The sequence below is a fragment of the Anolis sagrei genome, chromosome 5 (genome assembly GCF_037176765.1).
Source record: "Anolis sagrei isolate rAnoSag1 chromosome 5, rAnoSag1.mat, whole genome shotgun sequence".
Lineage (NCBI taxonomy): Eukaryota > Metazoa > Chordata > Lepidosauria > Squamata > Dactyloidae > Anolis > Anolis sagrei.
Window position 1 is genome coordinate 177,860,890 of NC_090025.1, and position 20,955 is coordinate 177,881,844.

The following is a 20,955-nucleotide window of genomic DNA, read 5'->3' on the forward strand; positions in this document are numbered from 1 at the left end:
AGAGAAACTCCAGAAGGGGTGATGAGGACACCACCACCTGGACATAAAAATGTGCTGACACTTTGGCTGTCTGAGCCCTGACTCTACTACGCCATTAACAGTTTTTCTACTTTCCATCTTCTCCTCTTCATCAGAGCTGGACCTATAATTAGAAAAAGTGAGTTTATTGTATCCTTGATAAGTTACAAGCTGTTGCAGTAGGAACTCTGTGCCACTTGGCTTCTTCTGTGCTTCCTAAGGAAACTTGCTGACTTCAGATATAGTGATGACCACACACAACTGCCAGTCTCATTTTTGGAATGGAAGAGACTTCATCTTCCAATTCAACCCAGGCAGCAGAATGGCTTGGGGTAGCTCTGTTCTTAGCCCACTACTTCCTTCATTCAACAGCCACATTGCTTTATTCAATATTAAATGAAATGTACAATACCAGAAGGCATTTTTAAAGTCCCTTTTCTACAACATCAAAGTCCCCATCCTCTACTTCATAATATTTTGATAAATTCTCCCTTATTCTTGTTCCCAATAGTGGCTTGTGGTTCACATGTCTGAGAGGTAAAGAATCTGATCCAAGTTTTGAAGAGTCTAGATCAGTGGTTCTCAACCTGGGGTCCCCAGATGTTTTTGGCCTTCAACTCCCAGAAATCCTAACAGCTGGTAAACTGACTGGGATTTCTGGGAGTTGTAGGTCAAAAACATCTGGGGACCCCAGGTTGAGAACCACTGGTCTAGATGGTGCCATTCAAGGTGCAGAATCTTTTGAGGACCAGGTTTCAGAACCTTGGATAGTTCCTTTGAGATTTCAGCTTCAAATTGGAGTGGATTCGCCACACCAGTGACAGGATTCACCAGCTGCCACTGAAGGAAAATTGGGACAGGGTGGGGATAGGGGATATGGAGACAAATTTTATCATCCAACAATAATGATAGATAAGATAGGTTTATAAGGTCGTTTTCAGACATATGGGGCTAAATCATGTTATTTCATCCCCTACCACCGGAAGGGACAGCAAAAACTCACCGCAGTGAAAGAGTTGAAGAGATAATAGAGGGCCCAGGCAATGATGACAATATAGTAGATATTTAGCCAGAAAGAAAGGACTACTGCAGCCAGGCCAACTCCTACGAGACAAAAAACAGGGTGTGTTCAAAAGTTCTCTAAAGCAATGAGCAGATACTCTGGAAACATACCCAAACCCACAGTACCTTTAAACATGGGTGCTAGTTTCCACACTCCGAGTCCTCCAACAGAGGTGTATTGTCCAAGAGCTGTTTCCAACAGGAAAAGTGGAATCCCAGCAAACACCAGCGTCAGAAAATAAGGAATCAGGAAAGCACCTGGGAAAAAAAGAAGGCGGCATCTCAATACCTTCAGTTTTTAAAGTTTGGTTTTGTGTGTTTGCCAGAGTTTGAAATCCTAGTCATCTATTGAAATCCACTGGGTCGAATTTGGTAAATCTTGTTATCCCAGGGGAAGGCAATGGCAAATTTGCTTGGAATAAAAATTGGCAAGAAAACTATGAGAAGGTTGCCATAAGTCTCAGTCTTTCTAAAGGCACATGACAAGAATATCTGCATTCAAAACCCACAAAAAAATCAAAGAAATAGTCATTTTTCAAATGTTAATACAGTAGAGTCTTCGCTCATCCAACATTCTGTATTATCCAACACAGTCTGCCTCCCCCTGGATCTGCAGCTGTTTCAATATATTGCAATGTTTTGGTGCTAAATTCGTAAATACAGTAATTACTACATGATGTTACCATGTATTGAACTGCTTTTTCTGTTGATTTGTTGTAAAACATGATGTTTTGGTGCATAATTTGTAAAATCATAACATAATTTGACATTTAATAGGTTTTTCCTTAATCCCAAAATTTTCGCTTATCCAACGTTCTGCCGGCCCATTTATGTTGGATAAGCAAGACTCTACTGTACTATTTGGATTTATTATTAGTTCTTATTGATGCCTTTTGACTCTTCTTTCTTAGCATACATGTCCATTTTTTTCTGGCCATATATACTCAGTTTGCCTTTTATTTGTGGATACATTTAGGCTAGAGATAATATGAATCTTCAAGCAATGAGAGAGTTAATTTAAACCGAAAAAAAGTCTGCCGTTTTTTCTTTTGGTCTTTGATATTAATAGAAATGGTTCAAAGAGTTCAATATATAATCACAGGCAGAGCCATTCAGAGCTGGGAAGTATCTGACAGGACTGTAAATGTAATGAAATCTTCCTGCAAGACAAATACTCTGTTATTAACTGCAGTCCTGAGCTCATCCTTGGAGATTCACATTTACTGTTCCACACCTCTCACCATTTCTCATCAACTTTACATGCAATAACAACAAAGTGACTTGGGAGCACCTTGAAGATTAATAAGTTTTTATCTAGTATAAGCATTCATGGACTGGCATTTGAAGAGATGGGTTGCAGTTCATGAAAGTTTATGGCCAATAAAGCTTCGTCATCTTGAAAGTGCCACAAGGCTCTCTGTTGTTTTTGCAACAACTAGTCAACATGTTTACCTGTCATATACAATTTAACTGATATAAGTAAAGGTAAACTAGACATTAAGTCTAGTTGTGGCCAACTCTGGGGGGTGGTGTTCATCTCCATTTCTAAGCTGAAGAGCCAGTGTTGCCTGTAGACACCTAGGTCATGTGGTACATGGAGTGCAGTTACCTTCCCGCATAAGCAGTACATATTGATCTACTCACATTTGCATGTTTTCAAACTGTTAGGCTGGCAGAAGCTGAGCCTAACAGCAGGAGCTTACTCTGCTCCCCAGATTCAAACTGGCAACCTTTCGGTCAGCCAGTTCAGCGGTTTAACCCACTGTGCCATTGGGGGCTACTATATATTTAACATATAAAACAGAGTTGCAGAGACCAAGGTCAGTGCTTCTCTGTTCAATAAGTGGAGATCTTCTTAGAGGAAGAAGTCATGCATCTCTCTTTGGGAAAACCTGGATGAGCTTCTTGAGTAGGTATACATCTCACAGCCCTGCCCACAGGCCACAGTCAATACATTGGTTTCTTGGCCACCAGCCAGGGAACCAAAGCTAAGCCATAGCTATCTTGCAACATTGATACTTTCCCCCTCCAATCTGGAAATAGCCATGCAGCTTTGTAGATGCCATTGTTTGTATCCAGTCAAACTGTGTATTGTTTTGATGAAATGTAATTCTATTTTATATGTGGCACCTTGGGTGCTTTGTTAGCCACCTTAAGTCCCTTTTGGGCAGATGGTGGCAGGGCACAAATAAAGTTTTATTATTAGTAGTATCAGATGATGTGTAGACTGTGCTTGGAGAAGTTATTTTTGGACTACAATTCTGAGAATCCCCCATCCAGTGAAAAAATGTTTTGATAAAAGTCTGAGAAGTCCAATTTAATTTCCCATCATGCCTCAAAGAAAAGTTATCTCAGAGGCCTTGTGAGTAATTTACATAAAGCTGTAAATGATCACAATGTATTCAAGACTGCTGTGTACCAGAATCACCAACATTAGTAAGTTCCAGTTCCTGGCTGGAACTTACAAATTACATCTTCATAAATGGACTTAAGCCTGTAGGAATTGGAATAGAGCAGTTCTGTAATATCCTCATCCAGCAAGGGACTGCTGTTACATTACTATATAAGAGAACCAGCAAGGTTGGACTTGTGCACATTGAGAATGATATGCAATAGGACTTGATACACAATGGGATACTCTTGCTAGTGGCCCATTATTCATTTTAGAAAAGTGATGTTGAACATATAGTCACTGTCAAATGTGTTAAAAGTAGAGCTTGCAACCATCCTCCATTATTGCTCATGAGGTCTGAGACTAATAAGAGCAAAGGTAAAGCATCAGCTACACAACCATGAGTTCCCTACCTCTGCCTTAGAAAAACAGAAAGAGGATGTCTACTCATGCTTTGTTATTTTTATTTGTTATCAAACCAGCTCAGAAAACCCTGGTCATCAACAGGCCTGTTCTGTCTTTCTGGAGCATGTAAAGAATCAGTGAGTATGTGTGTGTCAACTATAAAATAAGATGTATGAAGCTGATTGATAAGCCTATGTCCAGGGAGCAGGCTGAACCTGGAACTTTTGGATACTGTTACATTCTTGTTCAGGCTTGAGCTATGCACGTGCTTGCAGAGAAGCAGAAAGAGAAGCAGAAAGACACAGTGTTTGTATTGTGTTCTTGCTTCATGAGCTGCTGAAAGAGTTTATCCACATGGAGAAAGAAGGACCATTTTAAATCTCTCATAAATGGACATTATGTGAGTTGGTGTAGCTGATCACACTGTACATAGTTGTTCTGAACTACAAATAGTGAATGACCTGTTCTTCATTGTTCTTCTGCATGGCATATTTTCTTTCTCTGACAAGACAGTGTGAGGCCTGATCAAATGTGAACTACATTGTTCCCTCACTTATCGCGGTGGTTCCATTCCAGGACCACCCACGATAAGTTAAAATCCGCAAAGCAGGGATGCCATATTAATTTTAATATTTATACATTTTATATATTTTATATATTATTTTCTTACCCATGCTTCCTTACCTGCCTCCTGGGCCATCCCAAGGGTGCCTGCCTGCCTCCCTGGCCTCTGAGGTGCCTCCGGAGCCACATAGGCAGCAGTAGGCCAGGGAGGCAGAGCTTCCCCACCATGCCTTAGGGTACCACACTTCTGGGATCTGTGGAGGCCAGGGAGGCAGACCTTCCCTGCCATGCCTGAGGCTGCCTCTCTCCCGGGGTCCCTGGCCTCCCTAGCCTCCACTGGATGTAATTATTTAATATTTAATATTTTTATTCATATTTTCAAAAATTTGCAAAACTGCGAGTCTGCTAAAAGTGAACCGCGAAGTAGTGAAGGAACACTGTACACATGATTTATTTTACATTATGCCACATGTCTTGTAAGTCTTCCTCAATTGAATCAATCCATCAATACCAGGCATGAGCAAACTTTGGCCTGCCAGGTGTTTTGGACATCAACTCCCACAATTTTTTGACCAAAAACGGGCAACTGCAACAGCATTGACTGTTGCTTTAAACAATTCTTCCTCTCTAGGCAGCTGAGGGGGGAAAGGAAAGCGCCTGAGGCTGTTAGGAATTGTGGGAGTTGAAGTCCATAATACCTGGAAGGTCGAATTTTCCCCATGCCTGCTCTATACTGTGGTCTTCTTTATTCCTGCTTCTTTCCACTTTGCTGAGCATTATTGTTTTTTCCATTGAGAAATACTCATGCATACCATCCTTTCATATTACACACATGCTAGCCCTTTCCTACCAAAGGCAATGCTATTCAATAACCCTTTAAACTAATCCAGCATTTCCTCCCACCACCTCATAGCCCTGTGTCACAAAACGCTGCCCCCATTAAGTGCCTACGTTGATGCTAGCTTTAAAGACAAGCTAAAGTTATTTTCCTTTAGCTAAGCTCAAAGAAAAGATGGTAACTGCACACACAAATGGGTGTGCGCACACACACATACATTTAACCATTATGCAACAGCTACACTAATGATGCAGATCACCCAAGAAGTGGACTCTTCTCTCTTTCTAAAAGAGTGGATAAATGTCAGTGAGGGGTTTTTTTTAAAGGTTAAGTTATTATTCACATCTTGTTGGAAGAGATTAGATTTTACAACCCCAGAAATTTGTTCCATTTTATGCTTTTATGCTCCTATCCTGAGTGGGTAGAAATGGAGGAGCCAGAGTGTTTAGCATAACAAAGATTCCAGTATGAACTGCCCTTTGGAGGCGCTGATGTAAAAAATGAGATCGGCAAGTCATTAATGCAAATAGTAACACAAATAATGATGGCTAATTAATACTGCAGCAACTGCCTGCCAGGCAGGGCCTACTTATTGGGAAGAATATTAAAAAGGCAGAGAGAAAAGGGAAGAAGTCATCACTTTATCTTTCTACCTCCCAAAAATATTGGCTCAACATAGATAGGCTGGCAGGAAAACGTACAAAACTTTGCCATGGTCAGCCCTTGAAAAATCACGGCCAGAAGGATGATCTGATGTTCTCCATGTACTTTCTTTAAGAGAATGTTCTGTTTGAAGGATTGCCCTACCCAAGGCCAATTTAAAGATAAAGGACTATATGAAGATTAATCGGAGGCTTTGAAGCTGTCCATCTGAAAAGTTGCTCATTAGACAGAATAAGCACACAAGTCATAACTATCCCTTATGATGGTGAGCTACTTGGTAATCACCCCCCCCCCACACACACACACACACACACTCGTTATAGTTTTATCTATTCATATCAATTAGAATATGCATACGTTATGTAAATTTCTATCCAATCTTTCACTATGCCTTTCTTCATATTCTCAGTGATTAAATGGCCACCCTAGAAGGTGAATCCGCTGATAGATATCTGGGTGAAATGCAGAAAATGGACAAGGATTTTGGAGTCTTAATTGTTTCATGATAGCAGCAAATTCCCACCTCCCCATATTATGATGCTGTTTTGAAGAAAGCTGTGGGTGGGGAGGAAAAAAAAAGAACAAAATTGATGTTGATGTGAAAGGACTGAAAGATCAGCTCTGGAAACATGTATTTTTTTTAGCTGAAATAAATTTTTCCTAAATTCTAAATGAATTTCTGCAGCTCTTTCTAAGTTACGATTTGAACAACTGCAGCTGATGGATTTTAGGTTGTAATCAAAGAACAAATTTGAAATCCAACATCTCCTGTGTTAACCAGCAATTGATTCAATCTCTTTGTACCACCCCCCCCCCCCCCCACACACACACCACCACCACCACCACGTTCTTCCAATGTGAAGAACTCTGGAACTCTTCATCTCCCTCCGCAACTGAATGATAAATGATAAAAAAGCATGTTGTTTTCCTTTCTTACTTCTTTCAAATCACTCCATAAAGCTCAGCTTTATTATTATTATTATTATTATTATTATTATTATTATTACCCTGCTTTAACTAACCAAAGCTTTCATATCTTACTTCACTCAATAAAGCTCAGCTTATTATTATTATTATTATTATTATTATTATTATTATTATTTATATCTTGCTTTATCTCCCCAAAGCTTTCATATCAATGTTCCACATTTGGTTTATTATTGCTTTTCATACCAAAAGCATTGCATAAATTAGTATAAAACTGATAAAAATAGAAGACGCACAAGCAGCTAAATATCTTTTGGCCAAAAATGGGCAACTACCCTTAAGTCAGATTAAAGGCATCTGACTTAAGAAACTTCCCTTTCTGGGATCCTTTCTCCTTATATCCTTCAATAAGACCTGGATTAAAGGCATCCGACTTAAAAAAACGAGTACCTCCTAATTTTATGGCAGTTTTAGAAATGGGAAGATACCTCTACCCCAGATTTGAAACTTACCTCATGTGAAGAGCACCATTGGTAGCATTTTTAAGTGTGTAGAAAGTAAACTGTTTATTGCTATTTGGATCAAAAAGCAAGCCATGCCATGTATAGATGCAAGTAGCACTGAGAATTTAGATCACCTATATGTCTCTCTCAGAATCCTGCTGGCAACAGAGAAACGGAAGCCCAGCTTTTCAGCAGCCACGTGGTGTGTTGTGACCAGAAAAAAAAAATGGTGGTGGAACCTGTGCCATTATGGCTGGCCGAATGGAGCCAGAACAGCTGGAGCCCATTTTGAAAAATGGATCTGTGCACAGCCCTTGTGGTTACTCCTTTCTCAGATTCAACAGCAGACTTCTTTGTAGCTCATCCAGGCATTGGACATTCCTCCAGGAGTTGTGGGAGCTGTCCAGGTGCTGAACTCTCTTTCCAACCAAGGTTCAGCACCTGAATAGCTTCTATATAGATGAACAATAGTTTGGCCTGACAACCTCCTATGTTTCTACTTCACAGGACCACACATCTCTATGCTACAAGGATATATGTTGCTTAAGTGACATCTCCTGAGCACTGGATTTCTCCTTTCTCACTGCCCTCACAGAAATGTATACAAGTTTAGACTATATGAGAGTTTGGTTGTAACAAAATTAGTTTTCATTTGCTAGACTGGAATCCTGTTCATAACATACACACGCACAGTCCCTTACATGTGTAAGCCTAACATCTGGCTGCATTTCTATTGGTGTTGACTGACATACTCCATTAATGGTTGTGTAAGCAGAGTTCCATAAGTGCAGCCATTTGTGTGTATTGTCAACCCTGACTAGAGCAGACCAATGGCATCTATAAGATTTATCTACATGTTCACTTTATGGGATTGACTCTATGGATCTATTCAAATTGGAACTAGTCAATATAATTCTAACTATGTAGCTGCACATTATTGGATGGTGTGTACTATTAGTCATTGCCTTCAATGTACTACTTTATTCATTGGCAATGCAGAAACAGTCATTGTGAACTTGCAGGCACAGACAGATACACAATCAATTGCACAATGCTAATATTCAACAGAATGTGGCATGACACAACGTAGCTACATGACTATGAAGTTACACTAAACAAGCACAGTGTGGACCCTTGGCCTTTAAAACACTTTAGTGTACACGAAATCCTGGTCTTGGTACTATATTTTGTCATTTTACCTGTCTTCTAAATGTCTATAATTCTGAAACTCCCTGGGAAATTTGTCCACTCACCAAGACAAATGTGTTTAAGTGGTTTTTGATCAGCTCCTTTATAGACTAATGTGAAAGCCCATGATTGCTGAACATTTTCCTTTTGAGTGGTCATGAAAGTCAAGAAGTGCTCTCTAGGTTGGAAGCAGATAACTCTAATTGAAACTGATTTGATAACAGATGGAGAGGCAGTGATATAATTAAAAGAACTAGGATAATTTGATGAAGAAAAATTAGAAGCACCAGAGCCTTAGCCTGAAAATATGAGCTCTTTTCCTAAGAATATCAACAGAATCTCGCTTGACCTTTTCAACAGCGATGGTTGGATTGTGTTTGGAAATATTTTCTGTCACATTGAGGGATGTACACTCACTGCACACTTAGAGTTATTGTCAAGCAAGGAGACAGCTTGTGATCCTCTTGATGTTGTTGGATTAGGACATTTCTCACTAGCTAAGGCCTTTCTTGGACAGGGGATATGATCAGGGGCTATTAATTTGCTTTGCCTTGTGATAGACCCCAATGACTTCATAATGGGTAGTTGGTGGACTGGCAGTGGGTATCACATGATACTGTGCGATCATAACCATCACCTTGCTACTGTGTGAGTTTCCATCTCCATGCAATAAAGTCCAGAGATAACTTAGCCACATACTGGTAACCTCTCAATTAGAAAGGCCTTAGCTGGTGAAAAATGTCCTGATCCAACAACATCCAACAACAAGCTGTCTCCTTGATTTACAGTAACTCTAAGTGTGTAGTGTGTACATCCCTCAGTGTGATAGAAAATATTTCCAAACTGCAATCCAACCAAATTGTTGAAAAGGTCAAGTGAGATTCTGTTGATAATGCAGTCAGTGTTGGATTGCCCCTGAAGAAGGCTCAGAAGCTGCAATCAGAAAATTCAGCAGTTTAATTGTTGACTGGGATATCACATCGGCAGCATACAACACCAGTCTTACAAAAATGGGCTAGCTGCCAATATGTTTCTAGTCTGAACCTAAGGGCCTTTTGAAGATATATAAAGCCCTAAATGGCATAAAACCTCAATATTGAGGGATCATCTCTCCTTATGTGTGCCTACCCAAGGATTAAGATCGGTTGTACCCCACTAGTGAAGGCAACACATTGTGTCATGACATGGGAGAAGGCTTTCGTGGTATAGCATCCCAACTGTGAAATAAGGTTCCCTGGAGACACAACTGGAGTCAACACACATAGCATTTAGCAGTTAAACAAAGTCTTTGAGCCTCATTAATTCAACCCAGATGGTTATATATAATTGTTGTAAAAAATAGAAATTAAATTTGTTTTAATTCATTATATTTTAATGTTTTAACTTATTTAAAGTATCTTACTATTTTATCCTGTTCAATGCTATTGGTTAGCCATGATGTTATCTCTTGAAATAGGGCAAGGCATAAATATTTTAATATCTAACTAAGACCATTAATGAATCTGTCTTTGTGTTATATATTTCTGGATATTTTCATCGTGCAATTGCATTCAGTTTGCCACTGTACAAACAAAGCAATAAAAACAGTCAGTCAGTAAAGGCTCATAGGAAGAACCTTCCTGGATCTGACTAAAGGTCATTGTTGTTGTTGCTGCTGTTGCTGTTGTTGTCTTGTTCATTTATAGGTCACCTTTCTCCCATTAATGAAACTCAAGGCAGCTAACAGCATATTAAAATAGAATACAAATTAAAATTTATACAAAAACATCAATCAAAGCATAGATATAAACATTATTTATGAGATCTGAAAACCATACTCTGTGTGGTGCAGCTTAGGGAGCTTGGTATGTTTAGACCCGAGAAAATAAAGTTTTGAGGGGATAGGTTACCCATGCCTAAATATTTCAAAGGATGTCACGTTGATAAGGAAGGGGGGCAAGCTTGCTCCATGATGCTCCAGAGACTAAGTGCTTTTATATTGTAGAACAGGTATAGGTAAATCCAGACTCGGGGGCCGGATGCGGCCCCTTGGGCTCTTTTCTCAGGCCCTCCTCTCTCTCACCAACCTTTCCTTCCTTCCTTCTCTCTTTCCTTCCTTCCTTCCCCCTTCCCTCTCTATCCTTCCTCCCTTTTGTCCTCTCTTCCTTCCCTTTTTCCTCACGCCTTCCCTATCTCTCTCTTTCTCTTTCCTTCCTTCCCTTTTGTCTTTCCTCCCTCCCAAAGAATCATAGAGTTGGAAGAGATCTTGTGGGCCATCCAGTCCAACCCCCTGCCAAGAAGCAGGAAAATCACATTCAAAGCACTTCCGACAGATGGCCATCCAGCCTCTGCTTAAAAGCCTCCAAAGAAGGAGCCTCCACCACACTCCAGGGCAGAGAGTTCCACTGCTGAATGGCTCTCACAGTCAGGAAGTTCTTCCTCATGTTCAGATGGAATCTCCTTTCTTCTAGTTTGAAGCCATTGTTCCGCATCCTAGTCTCTCTTTAATACAGGAGCCAATATATAGTTATCATGCTTAGTCAACATTAGCTTTTGATAACCTTAATGTCCCCATTTTTGTCTAATTCTTTCTTAAAGTCATCTAATTTAGCCATACTTGATGGCAGAGAATTTTGGTTGAACTAATAGCTGTTAGTCACTGTTCAGGGCTGCAGATCAACTAGATTGGCAGCTTAGCACCAGTAAAGAGAAAATTGAAGTACACTTGAAACACCCGAACTGATCTGTACTGACAAGTACATCTGAAGTACATCTAAAATGCTGGACTGATTTAAGTTAGGGATATAAACATAATCCACAACTTTTTAAATCTCTGGAGAAAGTGTATCTGAACACATTGGGACACACATTCAAGGCCAGCATTCATATTTTCCTAATTTTACATGATAGCATAAAGGCTTTTGTCATCGGCAACAAAAGAAAAACGTTAATTGGGGCTAAAATATTAGGATTTGTGCAAAAACTTCAAATCCCTCCCTCCTCCCGCAATATAGTTTTTGTGCGGTGTTTTCCATAGAAAAACCTTTGTGAAATTCTCCCCAAAAAATCACAAAATGTGAAAAAAAAAAAACAATTGAAAATGCACAAAAGTCTTACATTTTGTTCTCTTCATGAGGAAGAACTCTTGAAATCTTTCATTCTCATGTACAAGAATGAAATTAGCACACTTGGCCCATGGGGCATATTTTTCCCGGCTTTCTCTTAAAGAGAAGAGTAATGATAAAAGCCTACCTTGCAGGAAGGCTATCCCACCAGCAGGGTAATCTTACCTCCTCCATTTTTGCCACAGAGATACGGGAAGCGCCAAACGTTGCCCAGGCCAATGGCGTATCCTACACAGGAGAGCAAGAAGTCAAATTTGCCTTTCCAAGAACCTCTGTCAGGGACTTCTTTCTTCTTCTTTGTTGTGCTGACATTTCCTGAGACAGTGGGTTCTTCTGACTCTTCGAGGGTAGCCTCCGTCATTTCAGAAAGTGGATTCAGCTCCACTGATGGATCTTTCCCATTAATGTTTACAGTAACTTCATGGAAGAGAAGAAACACTGCCCTCTGAAGGACAGGATGGACGGATGGATTGGAAGACTGGACAGATCCCTCACTGGTACCTGAAAAGGGTGAGAAAGATTACCAGCTGTGGTAAATTTCTTATTAGCCTCTCTTTCAAAAGCAATTGCAATTGCTACTACAAATGGTAATATACATTTGCCAGGTATACATGCACATACCTGTGTTTTGGATATGAAAAACATCTCATCCCCACCTTGGCTTCACATATGGTTGCATCCAAATTTGCACTATTTTAATGCATTGTACTAAATTATGTACTTCTTTGAGCTCTTTGTTTAAATATTTGTATTACTCCCTCTATGTAATAATCTCAGGGTGACTTACAATTAAAACAACATGATCAATTTTAAAACCACATAAAATGCAATAATGACTTTAAAAGGCTAAAACCACCTCTGATTTGGTGGTGGTGAAGGATGTTGGCAGTCCATGTAGCCCCAAGCATGCCACAGAGGCAGAAGATCCCTAGAATTAGGGTCCCTGAGAAATCTTTTTCAAGGGTTCAAGTTGTGGGTAAGGTAGGACTTATCCCATTCATTTTGTGGGGAAAATAAGTATAAAAAAAACCAGGGAAATACCTTAAGAGCTACATGTTTGCTGACTTTTGTAAAAAAAAAATACAATTAAGGAAGGCTGTAAACATGTTTTGAGAGAATGAAATAAAAAAATCACAGTCCCCACTTTGTCTCTCTAGGGACCTTTTCACACAGCCTTTTGGGCTGTGCCATTACGCCACTAAATGGAAGGCGTGTGGGGTAGTTTGTGGTGCCCCGTACGCCCTCCCTCCTCCCCTCATCACATAGTGGAGACGGGACATCACATGGCAAAAAGGGGAGGAAAGCGTGGGTAGCTCAATCAGACCTACCCAAACAACACTTTCCTCCCCATAGTGGAGGAGGAAGTGACTTTCAGCCCTTCAGCTTTGGGAAGAATGTGGGTGGGGTCTGCCATGTGTTGTGTGATGGTGCACAGCAGGCCCTGTCCAAGCCACACATCAAAATGGCAAAATGGGGCAAAAATACCCTGTGTGAAGAGTTCCTTGAACGTGAGCCGATATGCTATGGGATCAGGCCTTGGCAGACTAGGCTGACCTGTTGGCAAAGCGATGGCTTTAATGGACTTGACAGATTGCTTTAGGACAATGACTTAAATCGTTGACTGTTTGACTGTTTGAATGTTTTTATACTGTTTTTATATTGTTTTTATTTAAATTGTATATTTATGCTTTTGGTTGTGGGCACCATGATGTGCCGGTTGTTAGCTGCCCTGTGTCCCTCTGCGGATGTCAAGATAGGATAGGATACAAATGTCCGAAATAATAAATAAATAAATAAATAAATAAATAAATAAATAAATAAATATGCTGACTGACAGCCACCCATTCTCATAGGCCCAAACTATTTCTGGCCCATGCCATGGATAGCTTCTTGATAGGGAAAGGTTCAACTGGTACTGCTTTTACCTCTCAGTGCATCTTCATACGGGTGTGATAGTGCAGATCACTGCTAGACTACTGCATAGGAATCCAGATGTGATTGCCACAGTGACATTCCCACTATGAATTGGGGTTGATCCCCAAGTGATGACCACATGGGTGAGTCAAAACCTTTAAAACAACACTCAGCAGATGTCACAGGCCACATCTTTCACATGCTAACCATGCTGCATTGTTTGTCATCCTCTGAAGAGGAAATAGGTTTATAGCTGTCAAATATTTTAAAGACTGTCAGAAACAGGAGAGAGAACATCAGCTTGCTTTATCCACTGAGAACAGGAAGATCTAGAAATTATCTTGCTGCAAGGTGGCCTTAAGCAATTTAGTAGGGAAAGTTTGAGCAATTATCAAAGCCACTGTGCAATGCATTGCATGCAAGGAAGAGTAGAGAAAGGTGGAGAAGAGGGCAAGGAAAGTTGTCAAGGAGTTGGAACAAACTCAATTGTAATGAAATATTCATATGTTTGGGATAGATTTGCACAGGAAAAAAAGTAGATTATATGGACATGCAGTGGCACTTGTTAGCATTATGTTTGTAGGATGGTGGATTATTCCCTGAGGTTTATTCCAAACTTGAAAGAGGTTATCCAAGGTGCTGAATTCTATCCCCATATTAAGTTGGCTACCTACTTCCTTTAAGGTTTGAACTAAAAGTTGGAGTGGACTGGATGCCCCACAGAAGACAGAAGTCACTACTAGGGATGTGATAGAAGTGCAGAAAATTATGCTGGATTTAGATAAAATGGCATGTGAGGTTTTTCTCACTTATAATACTTGAATGTGGAAGGCACCTAGTGAAGTTGAACAGCTGGAGGCACAAGACACAGAAGGGGAAACACATCTTCACAAAGCACATTGATTATGGGATTTTCTAGCAGCCAGTTGGCTGACAACTTAGATGTGGTAAAAGGTGGGGGGCGGGCGGGCGTGGAATTAGGCAAACTTGTGGAGGATATAGTCGTCAGTGGTTACTAGCCTTGGTTTGTGTGTGTGTGTATGTGTGTGTCAGGAGCAACTTGAGAAACTGCAAGTTGCTTCTGGTGTGAGAGAATTGGCAGTCTGCAAGAACGTTGCCTAGGGGATGCCCGGATGTTTTGATGTTTTATCATCCTTGTGGGAGGCTTCTCTCATGTCCCTGCACTGGGGAGCTGGAGCTGATAGAGGGAACTCATACGCGCTCTCCCCGGATTCAAACCTGTGACCTGTCAGTCTTAAGACCTGCCAGCGCAACGGTTTAACCAACTTACCTGTCCGAACGCATCTCCCCTTATGAACCATCTAGGATGTTAAGATCATCTGGGGAGGACCTGCTCTTGACTCCATCTGCATCACAAATACGCTTGGCGGGGACGAGAGACAGGGCCTTCACAGTGGTGGTCCCTCAGCTATGGAATGCCCTTCCTAGGGACATTAGATTGGCTCCCTCCCTTTTGATTTTCTGAAGAAAAGTCAAAACCTGGCTGTTCGAGGAGGCGTTTGAAAAGGCAGTGTAACAGACATTGGATTATGGAACAATTGGATTATGAGTTTGGATGACGTTTTTATTTAGGAGATGAAATGACTTGTTTTTTTACTATTGCTGTGATCTTAATTGATACGTTATTGTTTTTTAAATGTTTCTATGATATTGTTGGCATTGAATTGTTGCCTTGTGAACCGCCCCGAGTCGCCTGCGGGCTGAGAGGGGTGGTATACAAATGTAACAAGTAAATAAATTAATTAATTAACCAATTCCTAACTAGCCTTGGTTACAACCAGTAATAAAGGCAGCATGCCTCTGAAGGCCAATTCTCATGCCTGGGAGGATTCTATGACACCAGTTGCTCTTTTGCACCATTACTCACAGAGCCCCCCAGCTTGTAGTTGAAAGGGAGGGAGGGAGGACGGAAGGATGGAAGGATGGAAGGAAGGAAGGATGGAAGGAAGGAAAAAGAAAAGAAATGAGAAAGAGAAAAGGCAGATCTTGCTTGTGACCTTCCCAGGGTATCGCTGTTAATAATGGATGATGGAATGGTGTTCTAGAGTGAAGAGTAATTTGGCTTGATCCAGTATAGTTCTTTTTTATTTCCTCTATCCATGGCAATCCTATCACTTGTGGCTGCATGACTTTGAAAGAGATGGGCCAATTTTTCACATACCTGAATAAGCCACTGGGTTACACACACACACACACACACACACACTATTGTACTCAAAGAAACTCTAATTGTTTTATTACTTCCACTTATGAAGCTTTCCTGTGACAGGCCTAGAGAGCCATGCTGCTAGCAGAAGGAAAACAGCCTCTGTAAAGAACACAAGGGAAATCCTCATCAATGAGCCTCCTCCAAAAAACTGGCAGAGATGATTTACAGCAGGAACTCTAGGCCTGCAGCCCTGAAATCATTTACCAAGCCAGTAAATTTCATTTAAATCTACACCCAAGGTAATGAATCAGTAAATCTTCCAATAAGTCTCTTCCCTGGTTGCCTGGCTGTACTGAAATAAGATTGCCATTTATTCGGGTTAAATGAAGACATCTTGACGAATGGTCAAACACAGCACAGCAAGCCTTGCTGAACAAAACAGCCAGCAATTGTCCGTCATTTCTCCAATATATCTTCTTCTCTAGGCATTTAGCCAAATTATTTCTCTGTCAATATTGAAGGTGTTCTCTTATTAACACAGAGAACTAGTTCATATATACAAAGTGAGATGAAATGTATGCAAGCAATTGGATGAAGCACACAACTCAAGATCTGATCTAATTTCACTGTGTCACCATCAAATACCCTTTTTGTCGCCACTGGAAATGTGGTTTGCTTTATGGATGTGCCCACAGTGAAGTACTCCTCTCCTGTTATTTCACAAATTGGAGAAGTTGCTGCTGACCAGGCTGGTTAGAGGAGTCTGGGAGTTATAGTCCAACAAAACAACTTTTCCAAGATCTGCTCTACTCAGCCTACCAACAACGTTGGTCATGCAACTTGGCTCCTGGATTACATGGTGCGATTAGAGCTTTAATGTATGAAATCTGGCAAACTTTATACTAGACACAGATAATAATATTATTTGGTTTAATTATGGTAAGAACTAATGAAATTCACACATCTTGAACCAATATGTGAACCGAAACACAGTAATTGTCTTCAAAATACACTAATAATAATAATACACTTTATTTATATTTTACTCTTCTTCCCTAGGGGACGTGAAGTGGATTACAGCATTTACATACATAGGCAAACATTCAATGCCTTTACAATCATATACAAATGAGACACACAAACACAAACAAAGGCAGAGGCTTCTCCTTTTCATTTATGGTTTCTGGAGGCAGCGCTTCATCTCTGACTCTGGGGAGGTGCTTTCCTCTATTTTTCAAGGAGCTTGAATATGTCTGAAATGTTTGCAGCACACTTCCTCATTCTATATTGATCACATACAGTCAGTTAATAATGTACTGTATCTGTTTATCTCTCTATTTTTCTATCCGTTTACCTATCCATCTATCCATGCCCACAAGAATGAGCACACATAGTGAAAGATTGCATATCAAAATATACACCTAAGGGTATGATGTATTGGAAAATCATCTCTTTGGACAAATTATTGACAAAAAATACAAATATCAGAAAAATATTCTCAGAAAAATACTTCTTTGAAGAATACATAAAGCAGCTCTCCCCTGCCCTCGTCGACAAAATGATGGCACAAATAACAGTTCAAAGAGTTCATTTTAGCTTTATGTCATAGAAATGCAGATCTAAAGCTGGAGAAGTGTGGGTCCAAATCACACACAGGGAATCAAGATTAGAGTTGCCAAGTCAGTAGCGCCCCATTTCAGGAATGAAGCCGGAGATTAGATAATAGGTCCTTTTGATGTTGTAGAGAAGCTGAGGCAGACAAGGCATGGGAGACATGGCCAAATTAATTTTGTATAAGCTGATGAAGGTCCATAATTTGAGTAAATCCAAGGAGGAAACACAAAGTATGTTTAAAAGCTTAGGCATATAACAAAATGGAGCCAAAAGTTGCAACAGCTGCTGACATTTCCACTAGGATTCACACCTAATATGGCCCGACCGACAACACAAATGACATGTGAGTTTTTCCAGGCCTTGTGCTGCTGCTGGGGCTTTTGGAAGAAACAATTCTAATTCTTGAGGAATTTTCTCTTTACACACTGTACAACTGCTGCTTCTAAGAAATCCATGCGTTGTGATATTGGAACTCCATTTCCTTCCTTAAGTCAAATGGCAACGTGTTCCCAAGTGCATTCAAACATACCAATCTACCCAAACATTAAGATCTTCTAACGAGGCCCTCCTCTTGTTGCCGCCACCATTGCAAATGCGGTTGGGTGCAATGAGAGAGAAGGCCTTCTTGGTGACCACTCCAACTCTTTGGAACTCCTTCCCTAATGAGGTTAAAACAGCCATTTCCCTGACATCATTTAAAAACCAGCTTGTTTACACAAGCTTTTGATGAAGACACCAATGACAAGAAGGCTAACTTTTATTGAATCGTGCTAATGTTTGCCATCTGTCTTGTTGTGTTGCCTACAATAATTGTATTAGACAAATGTTTTTAAATATGTTTATTTATTTCTTATTGTAAATTTGTTTTTTGGGTTATAGTTTTACATATCCATATTGTTTTGTATGGTCTTCTATATAATGTTGTAAGCCACTTTGAGTCCTGTTTAGGGAGAAAAGCATGATATAAATAAATTATTATTATTATTATTATTATTATTATTATTATTATGGTTTCTTTGTCAGGGCCATTCTACACATGCATTAAAACCCAAGAGTAAGAGGGTTAAATTGGGGGTGTCTAAACAACATTTAGTCAAGATGCAGGAGGAATCAGGAGAAAGGTTAAGGACTGGAAAACACGTGTATAAAAGGTGCCCTTTAAACCTGATTCTTCCTGATAAACACACACCTTTCCATGCCTGTGTATCCCAACAGGCATGGAAAACGTGTCCTTTCCTTCCCTCCCCCCTATGTGTACTTCTCCAGGGCACGTGCATTTCTGAAAAGCCCAAAACAGCTAATCAACTGTCAAATGGAGACACAGGTGGCTCAGGGAAGCACACATGGAAAGCAAATACAACTCTCTCAAATTCTGTCTTTTACACTTTGTGATGTTAAACAAAGCTTGAATTAACAATTGGGGAAGACAGAGATCTGAAGGAAGTTTTTTTTTAAAAAATTGCTCCATTATGTGCTGGACTTCATACGGAGATATGCACATCTCCAGAATGATTTTTTTTAAACTTTTGTCAGATGTCCCTTGTCCACCCTCCATCTTAATCTGCTTCCAAAAAAAAAAAAAACAGCTGTGAGGATGGTGAGGGATTATGTAGTAGGACTGACAAGTCTGTGTTTGGACTTCCTTTGAGGTCCCATATTTTTTTAAAAAACCACTTCTTTGTCCCATGTTTTGGTGCTGCCTGAAAGCGCCTTCATTCCCCCAACTCACTTCTGACTGTTTGGTGCATTGTAGTCTCAAAAGCGCAACACAAAAAATGACCCCCATGTTGTTTTAGGGGGTGCCCATGGGTGTGCTACAGGAAGGGCAAAATGAGGTTAGTTCTGGGACTCTCAATGAAGTTTTTTTCAGTCCCCAAACTTCTAGCATAGCTGAGTGAGATGCTAAAAATATCTGGAACTCATATATTTTGCTGTTTTCACATCCTCTTGGGAACTTTGCCTGCCCTTTTTCTTCAGATGCCGAAACTGTATTCCTAATTGTTCCACTAAGGTTTTAAGTTACTGTAGTGTGATAAAATTGGGGGCCTAAAGGAAAATTCTACTTGAGGGAACAGAATTCTTATTTGGAGTGAGCAATGCCCTCCTTTTCCACTCCCACTACCTACATCCTGAGTGTGCTCCCAGAAGTCACAATATCCTGTTAAATATGGTGTGGGGAAGGATACTAGGATGGGAGTACCAATAGGAAGGATAGAAATATCTCCTTCTAGTTGTAACTGCACTGATAGATTGCAGCAATGGCAGGCATTGTCACCATGCAACAGAGTTGAGTGGGGAATGATGCCCTCACTTCATTCAACATACTTGTCCATTCTTGCTCTAATGGGTGGTAAACAAAATGGTTACTCAGCTTTGATCACAGAACAACATTGTTGCTTGGTATGTCGAAAAGTATGTGTAAGAGTGAGACTGGCATCTACTCTCACATATATATGGACCTTCTGAGTGTAATGGCAGTATCATTGGCTGGGGGCTGAAAGCTGCTCTGTTCCTCATTGTGGTGGTGCCAAACACTGCCAGATAGATTGCTTAATCATCAAATCATAGATTCGCAGAGTTGGAAGAAACCACAAGAGCCATTCAGTCCTTATTATTATTATTATTATTTAGGGATGCCACTGTAGGCAGCCCACCCTGGAGAGGATACACTATTGACTCCACTCTGAATCCATCCTGGGTTTTAGTCTGAACTTTAAAGGAGTCCTCCAATGTGCTAAATCAAATCCCCAAACAAACTACTTGGGATGATTTATTTCAAGTTTCAGCTCAAATACAGAGCAGGTCTTTTGCTCCATTTACATGGACCAGATGCAGGGCTTTTTCTATTTCTGCCCCTGCCTTGTGGAATTCCTTGCCGCCCTACATGAGAGCCATGCGTGACTTAGGGCCTTTTACTCTCGCACTTAAGACCTGGCTTTTTACTAGAGCATTCGATCTCTGTTGATTTTTAATTTTTATATGTATGTATTTTATCTTTTGTAATTTAGCTGTAAATCGCCTGGAGCATTCTCGGATGGAGGGCGATTAATAAGTTATTAAATGATGATGATGATGATGATGATGATGATATTACACTGGGAAGCTTCTATTGCCCTCAAATTCCCAAAACTTGGAGAGAGTCTACAATGCTCTTGCTGTTAATCTGAAGCAAAGATGGCCATTGTGGCTGAGAAATTCTAGTTTGGGGGGAGAAAAGGTCCACTCCACTGTACATCCTTCTCTTTCCCCCCACATTTTTGAGACTCATTGTAAAGAGCAGAACACCAAGCAACTGCTTGTTAAGCTGAAGCTTTTGCTTGAATGTCACTTCTTTTTCACTATTGGTTAAATAATTTAACTTTGAACTTCTGCTTTTATGCAACATAATGGGAAAACACATTTTGCCCCTTTCAGCAAAGATTTATTTTTGTGACTTATCCATTTCAGAAAGGCGGATCATTACGTGACAGTCATAATAGTAAAATTGTTATTTTCAGTGCAATTTATCTGCACAAGGCTGATATTATCCCAACAAACAGAAGCCCAACTGCTAGTGTTTTTTCATTTCAAGAGCTTGCTGTGTTTTATTCACT

General features: G+C 40.2%; 1 protein-coding gene across 1 annotated transcript in view; it reads right to left on the reverse strand.

The window, feature by feature from the left end:
* Positions 1 to 20,955, reverse strand: part of LOC132775790 (sodium- and chloride-dependent GABA transporter 1-like) — a 78,522-nt gene that overhangs the window by 42,434 nt on the left and 15,133 nt on the right. The window contains exons 2-4 of the mRNA XM_060776749.2: positions 11,830 to 12,165; positions 1,207 to 1,338; positions 1,022 to 1,122 (exon numbers count right to left, since the gene is read on the reverse strand). Of these exons, the coding sequence (XP_060632732.2) occupies positions 1,022 to 1,122; positions 1,207 to 1,338; positions 11,830 to 12,025 (429 nt within the window). The 5' untranslated portion in view covers positions 12,026 to 12,165. The remainder of the gene's footprint in view (positions 1 to 1,021; positions 1,123 to 1,206; positions 1,339 to 11,829; positions 12,166 to 20,955) is intronic.